At 45.9% G+C, this 7,820-nt stretch overlaps 1 protein-coding gene across 1 annotated transcript; it reads right to left on the bottom strand.

Annotated features, from left to right (window-relative positions):
• Positions 1–621: 621 nt before the first annotated feature.
• On the bottom strand, positions 622–7,087 carry LOC143349799 (uncharacterized). Its single transcript, XM_076781338.1, has 5 exons — positions 6,743–7,087; positions 4,775–6,672; positions 3,554–4,683; positions 2,767–3,304; positions 622–1,152 (listed from the first exon to the last, which is right to left on the bottom strand). The coding sequence occupies exons 1-4, from the start codon at positions 6,842–6,844 to the stop codon at positions 2,781–2,783; spliced, it is 3,654 nt and encodes a 1,217-aa protein (XP_076637453.1). The 5' UTR covers positions 6,845–7,087; the 3' UTR covers positions 622–1,152; positions 2,767–2,780.
• Positions 7,088–7,820: the final 733 nt, after the last annotated feature.

The following is a 7,820-nucleotide window of genomic DNA, read 5'->3' as shown; positions in this document are numbered from 1 at the left end:
TAACAGACGTATGTACGTATGTACTTGGAAAAGTGATCGGTTCGTTGTAAAAGCGAGATCGATCTGGTTCTTTTTTTACCTTTAATATGGTCGATCTTTTCGCTCCCGAGAATAAAATTCTACTCCCGTCATTCTATATTCATCCTCTGTGTATGGCATAAGTATATTACAGTGAAACTTTATCCAACTTCTGTTATTAAGTACTTACCTTTCGTCTTTCTTACGCGAAGGCGTTCATAAACATGCGAGTGCCATAAAATGATTTTTCACCGAGCCTAAGCTAAACTCGATCGAAGCAAGGAAGACGAAGTTAATAATCGTTTTCCATTTACGCGACACGCAAGTCGAAATATTATGTTATTACCGATGCAATTTCCATGATATTTCGACATAAAAAAGCCATTTCACCGGGCATAATTCCAGAAAATATCGACAAAATATTTGATGCAATCGACAATAGTAGTTACATAACCTCAAAAATCTACGTACATACTAGATTTACGCGCCCCTCGTAATTATTAACACGTTTACTGCCACTGTACTAAAATGTAACAAGGAATAATAAAATGTTTTATATTTGCCATAACATTCCTTTACTATTGTACAAAATATTTGGTTCCTGCGTTTTGTTTGTCCTTCGTAGAGCGTTACGGGAAATACATATTGGATTATAAAACGGAAATTAGGTTAAGTTCTGACAAAATAAAAACGGACCAATAAACTCGGACGAAATATGTCACGGGATAATTTGTCCTGCGATGATTTTTCACGTGTATTTTTTCAATACTTAGGCCAGAGGACGATCGTATGGCGAAGCGGACAAAGAACATCTTGTTTTCCCAGACCGCAAGGACTTTTAGAAAAACAAGACTTCGTTCCTCAAAATAATACGTGTCCGGCAGATTTTCCGGTGCGTCCTTGCTCGGAACGCTGTTCGGTCAAGGCGGATGCAGTTTGCTTTGCATAAGCCGTCTTTTTCTTCCTTGATTGACGTGGGGACGTTTCTCCAGACGACGTCACGTCCAGATCGAACACGTGGAAAACCCTTCTGCTCTTGTTTCGCCACTTCCGCGACCCAAGGGCACTCTTGACGGTTTAAAAAAAAAAAAAAAAATAACTGTCCATCCTGTCGATGGGAGCCGTCGGATATTCCTGGAAAATATTTTACAGGCAAATGACTTGCTTGACATGTGCCATACTGAAAACGTCCTCTAGCCTATTTATAAGTCCTTTTCTCTGTTCAGTCTCAATGAAAACTGTAACCGTAATGAAGTCATTTTGCAATATAAATACATTTTCGGATAAATTCTCACGAGAACGGATACTTATCTATCGAAGCAAATAAAACGTTATTTCCGATTCTCATACGTTATTCCAATAAAATTCTACCGAACCCAAAGTTCGCTGTCTGTGATCAACAAATTCTAACGTGTCTGGGAAGTGACATTTTCATCAGAGTTCGAATCGTTCCAACAAAATTGACACATTTCCAGCGGTTATATGCGGTTCTCTCCGACGGGGTGCCACCCGTGGCGTCACCATTCATCCTGGACACCGCTGAAGCGGTTTGTGGTCCAGGAAGAAGTCGTTGACATCGTAATAATGTGACATTCTCGTCCCCATTGAGCAACCGTGAAATCAACCGTTCGATCTTCTCGGTGACAACTTGCTCGAAAATATCTGGCTAATAATTGGACGTCTAACGCGAGATCTACCACGCATCGTCTACTGTTATATTCCACTGAGAGTTATACGGTTGATCCAAGTCGATAAAACAAAAACGAATAGAAAATGTATAAATTATAAATAATTCGCTTACCACAGAGGGACGTAGAGTTTGGAAACGATGCGCGTTAGTTGAATTTGTAGGTTAAGTTTATGGTGAATTTCTAGTAACAGTTAGGGTTAAGGCACAGAGAGATTGAAAATCGACAGCGCGGAAAAACGGAATTAAACCAACTACGAGGGATTTGGAGAATCGCGGGGAGTCGAATTTCCGATGTCTCGTGGGACGAGCCGGAAGTCAGCGAAACGGGGCACAAAGCGTCGTCATTGACATCGATTCCCTTTGTCGTGGCTCTTCTCGTGGAGACACGAGAAAAGAGAAAGAAGAAAAAATAAAAAGGCGAAAGAAGAACGACAACGACGACGACGCGGTTGCGCAACAATGCGAAAACGCAAGAGAGCATCCGACGAAAAGCACCGTATCACGTTCCCATAAGTGCCGGAGCACAGGGATCCCCGCGGAGACGTCCTCACGCTTTTCTCTCCCTTTCTACGTTTCCCTTTCCGTCTCGTTCCCTTGGCCAACGGGCCATTCTACTTTTCTCTCTCTTTTGGCAGCGCGTTCCACCGTCTGCACGACGCATAAAGGGGGACCGGGAAAAGAGGCGCCAGGTATATACGCGCGTACGAAATATTCCATGGTGACGGCACCCCGGGTATCCCGCGGCGAGACCTGAATAAACCCATAATTGCACCTCTTGCTAGCCCTCCATTCACGTGCGCGCCGCCGTCGTGCTTCGTTCATCGTACAAAGACATCTCGTAACTGCTCGCGAGACCCGGTTCACCGGCCAACTTTGGCCATCTGACGGTCTGCGCACGAATTGTTTAACCAGCCACTGTTTTCCAACGCGATATACCATCTAAGGGAGGCGTCTTATGTATAACAAGGAAAATGTAAGACCTTCGGGGTCACAGATTTCTCCCAGGAATCCAATATCAACCATAAGAATATGAAAATTTCAAGAATCAGTATATATACCTTCTATTGTCTTGTCAATTCTGAAACCAGGATAGGAACCAACTTGGAGCGTACGAGTTGTCCTCGGGCGGTTCTTCCTGATTCTCTACGGCGATTGGAATATCATAATCAACAACACCACTGTCTCCGTCGAATGCCCAAAGGTCTTTCCGCTGATTCCAAGACGACTCCTGTAGTTGGCCGTCCCGGAGACGACTGTCCTTTGTAACGGAGTACGATCGATCCGATAGATTGCTGAACGATCTGCTGTCCTGCTTCATAAACGTTGCAGTATCCGTGTTGACCAAACAGTTGAACGCGGTGCCGATGCACGCCAATTTCTTCGACGATGTCGAACACTTGTCGGTCTTATTTTCCTGCTGCCTCTGTTTGCAGGGGCTGACGACACGCTCCAAACCGGTGGGCGCAGCCTTCTTTTCATCTTTATTCTTCTTCTTGTCCCGTTTGCCGATGTCCTTCTTGCACTCCTGCATCTCTTTCAGTTCCCTTTGCGCCCTGTCCTTCATGGACTCCTCCTTCGACGACGCTGATTTCTTGTCTACGGTCATAGAATTAAAAATTCCAGCGCTACTTTACAGATATCTGTACACGCAAATGTACATTGTTTCCGATTCTAAGTAATTTAGGCCTTTCAATAAACGATCGTACTTTCTTTACAGCCCCAATAGAACATTCTACCTAACTGTTCTGGCAAATCAAGAATACTTAAGGTTACAGGTACTTTGAAACTCCGATAAAACAAAATCAAAGTTCTGATACTTATAAGCTATAGCGTGAAAAACGTCACCTTTGCACACCTCTGCCCTCCTCCTGGAACAGTAGTCGTCGGATTTGCTCCCGGACTGCTCACAGGGACCCGGGTTCTCCGGTTTCGATACGCCGGAGGGCGATTTACACTTGTTCTCAGCCTTCCGCGTTGCCCCGCACTTATTTTCTGACGGTTTGCATTTGTTCTCCGTCTTGCTCTGTGTACCACACTTGTTCTCGGGCCTTTTACATACGTTTGTTTTACTCGGTATCCCGCACTTGGTCTCAGGCTTTTTGCATTTCTTCTCCGTCTTGCTCTGTTGTGCCCCACACTTGTTCTCGGGCCTTTTGCATACGTTTGTCTTACTCGGCGATGTCCCGCACTTGGATTCAGGCTTTTTGCACTTGTTCTCCGTCTTGCTGGGTGCTCCACACTTGGTCTCAGGCTTTTTGCATACGTTTGTCCTGCTCGGTGTACTACACTTGGTGGTCTCAGGCTTTTTGCATACGTTTGTCTTGCTCGGTGTACTACACTTTGGTTCAGGCCTCTTGCATTTGTCTTCAGTCTTGCTCGGTGCCCCGCACTTGGTCTCAGATTGTTTGCATATGTTCTCCGTCCTACTCTGTGCTTGCTTGCATTTGTCCGCGGACGATTTTTGGTTCAAACAATTAGCAGGCGGTTTCTTGCATTTGTTTGGCTTAGCGTCGCTGCCTGTGCCTTTGCAGCTTGGCGGGGGCGTCTCCTTCTTTCCATAGAATCTACCCTTGGCTGGGGGCCCGAGCAACGACTTATTAGACTCGTTACCCTGCACTCTCAAACCGATCAGAGAGAATCCAAGCGTCGGGACGGATGAAAATCGTTTCACAGTGTTTGAATGCCTGGCAAACGCCGACTGGGTGTAATTTCGTCTCCCGTTGCACTTGGCGGACCTATTGGTGTCTCGATCCTCGCACTTCTGTCGACCACAGGACTCCCTTCGTCTCGGTTTCGTGCAGATCACGCGACTCTGTTCCCTCTCGGAACAGTCTCGTCGCTCCTGTCTCTTGCAGGACCTTTCCCTGTTTCTGTTGCAACTCTGCCTATCTTGATTACAACTCTGGCGGTCCCGATTGCAAGTCTGCCTCTCCCTATTGCAGCTCTGTCGTCCTCGATCGCAGCTCTGGTCTCTCCTAAATATTTATTTTTATTATTTGACCGCTTGCATCACGTGGGCGGTGATGCCATACAAATAAAAAAGAAAGTAACATCGAAACACTTTACCTTTCGCAAGATCTGTCCCTCTTGCAGGGCTGCTCGCAGCTCCTCCTTCTGGACGTGTTCCCGCAGGACCTCCCGCGAGTACTGCACTCAGAGTCGTTAGGCAGACACGTGGGATCCCTAGCGCTGTTGCGTTTAAGCTTCTGCTTCCCATCCTTGGGACACTGGAACATGTCGTAGTCGCATTCGACGGAGGTCTGCAACGCAGGACAACAGTAACGCTTGCAGGGCTTCTTGGTCTCCTTCTTGCACTTGGGTCTCTCATCCCTGTTGCAGGATCTCCTCCTCGAACACTTGTTGTCGCGTGGTTTCGTGCACACGGTCTTTCCATCCTCCATGTCGTCGTTACATTTCCTGGGACTGGACCTCCTGACGCCTGTGCTGATGTTCGACGCAGGGCTCTTACCGTTAGGGTTCGCTGGTCTCCTAGACGCGTTTGATGGACCACGTGGCAGTCTATCAGGCAAAGACAAAGTATGAGACGACGCCTGTCTCGTGACAAATGGCGGATAAGAGGCTGGAGGTTTCTTCGAGCCGTTTCCAGAATTCCCAGACATGGACGACCCGTCGAATCCATAGTGCGACTGCCTCTGGGACCCGTTCAGGCTTCCGGCGCCTTGCAATCTGGCCTGCGTCGCGGCGCACGGCGACGACTTGGTCTGCTGGCCGAGGCCTGGGCTCGATATCTTCAGGGGCGATGCCTTGGCGACTGGTACTCCGGTGATGAACTCGTAAACGGCGTTCAGGGATTCCTGCGTCGACCTGTTCAGGTTGGACGCTCCACTCGACGCGTTGGAACCATCTTGTTTCCAGCTGCGTGGCGCAAAGTAGCCTGGTTCTTGAAGATTGTACTTTTTCTCGGTCGTTTTGGGAGAGAATTGAATGCTATTTTCTGACTCGTACTGATCTTTTACCTCTTTTGATTTGGAAACTTTAGGATCGAATCGAGTATTTCTATTATATTCTAATGGCTCCTCTGCTGTTTGCTGGTTCAAGATAAGTCTTCCTTCAACGGTTTGAGGTTCTGCAGCTTCTTGCAACCCTGGCGACGAAGAATCTTGGATCCTGTTAGGAGGACGAGACGAATACTGAGCAGTAGGCTGCAACTGACACTTGATCTGAACAGCTGGCAATTCTGGCTTCGAGATTGGTAGGTACTTCATCTTCGTTGGCGTTGCCAACAACTTTTGCATTTTCGGAATCTCTGCACCCACCGATTCCATCACCGTCGAGACACTCTGGTCGTTCGGACTAGCACCACTGTGTTCCTCGACCTTTGCTCCGTCTACCTCAGCCACTTTTGCTTCTATCTCCCTATCAATTTTCCGAGAATGTTCTTTATTCTCGATGGCCTTTGCGGTTAAAGACAACGTGTCTTCGGTGGCGTTGCTAGCTATAGACTGAGGACTTTCGGGAGGTTTATTATCGGGTTTCAGAAGCAATTCGCTGCAGTCGTTCTTAGTTATGATGTCCAAGTCGTAAGATTCTCCACCAGGCACGAACGCAAAGTCGCCAGCCTGCTTATTTCGAAGAGTTTTGTAGCCTGTCAGCTTCCATTTTAGAGTCCTGGGTACAAGATTTCCATCCAATAAAGACATCAAGTTATCTTCCTTGAGAGGTTTTGGGATCTTCGGACAACTCAATGGCGCTGTTCTTAGATCGAATTGGTACCCTTGAATCCTAGGAGGCAGAGGAACCGACGAAGTCACCACAGCAATAGGAGAAAGGTTCACTTTCGAGACATCTTCCACCATTTCTGTCGACATCAACGACGAGGAAACTACGTCCTTGGACGTGGGACATTTCTTCGAGCTTCGACAGGCTTCTCCCTTCGGCGAGAACTCGAAGAAACTCCATAATCGACGCGTGGATGTTGTTGTGTGAATGTGGGACGACGACAGCTGGAATAATTTTAAATAATATTGGATTATCGCTAGAAGGAAATTTTATTACGTTACAATCAGATTAGACTTTAATTTTATAATTAGGGATAAGATTGCGAGTCACCTTGAGGCTTTTTGTAGGCAAAACGTGAGGAAGATCTTGCAAAATCAACGACCTGATCCCGTTCATGGTTTAAGCAGATTGCAGCAGAAATAATGATCCGACAAAATATTATATTTAAGACGTTGTTACTTGGAATTTTGAAATTTGTTTAAAATTTATACGAAGTGTCCACGTAGGGTCAATCTCGAGTTTTCATTTTGATGGTGAATGACAGAACGTTTATCGAACAATTGGGAATCGGCACGCGATTTGATATCTTCTGACGAAACATCGACGAATCAATTATCGACGTTGAATGCATTCACTGTATTGACAATACTTTATTCGAGTAACGATCAACGAAGTTTTTAATTAAAATCGAGACGTAGAAGAGTCATAAATCAAACAATTCCAAAAAGATACACAATTCAGAAAACGTATGTTTTAGAAAATGAATAAAAAATTTATTAATGTAAATAACATAACCTCAAAGTGACCCATCGAATATGTGTTTGCTTGGATGTACATAGATAGATAGTAAATATTTTCGAAAATACCGGCAGTATCAAAAAATGTTTAGGATTTTTTATGATTTCTTTTAATCGAAAATTTTACATCGTTGAGTTTTATAATTTCTATTTAAATGTAAGATTGTTCGTCGAAGGATCACACATCGAAAGTGACTTTCCGTTTGCGGCCAGATTTCTTTCCACTGCGTTTGTTCTTGTGATAGGCGAGCTTCAGTCCCTGTAATACATTCTCATGGTCCTCCTGCGAAAATCGTCGGCCATTTCTCGTATGATCCTCGGCGGTGGCCTGTTGCATTTCACCCCGAACACGACCTTGGCGTTTTCCTGTTGCACCCGGACCATGCGACTCTGCATCCTCGATCGAGGATCCCGCGGCATGAGAACTTCCACCCAGCATGGTTCGCCTTTCACCTCCAACCACTGCTCGTAGATCGATCGAAACGGTTCCCATGGTTTTGTTAAGCTCGTGCTGTGCGCCTTTCGGCTGGACAACTGATTCGGGAATTTTACGATAAACAAATCGCTCGAACGAC

This window comes from Colletes latitarsis, chromosome 14, assembly GCF_051014445.1.
Source record: "Colletes latitarsis isolate SP2378_abdomen chromosome 14, iyColLati1, whole genome shotgun sequence".
Classification (NCBI taxonomy): Eukaryota; Metazoa; Arthropoda; class Insecta; order Hymenoptera; family Colletidae; genus Colletes; species Colletes latitarsis.
Note: the sequence above shows the minus strand (reverse complement) of the source record. Positions and strands in the feature narration are given on the sequence as shown.

What these genes read in the sequence shown, in the direction of transcription:
- LOC143349799 (XM_076781338.1), bottom strand. Translation starts at nt 6,844, where the DNA reads ATGAACGGGATCAGGTCGTTGATTTTGCAAGATCTTCCTCACGTTTTG. An exon ending in AGGGACAGATCTTGCGAAAG is followed by an intron (nt 4,684 to 4,774) that starts GTAAAGTGTTTC and finishes ATAAATATTTAG; the next exon opens with GAGAGACCAGAGCTGCGATC. An exon ending in GAGGGCAGAGGTGTGCAAAG is followed by an intron (nt 3,305 to 3,553) that starts GTGACGTTTTTC and finishes CTATGACCGTAG; the next exon opens with ACAAGAAATCAGCGTCGTCG.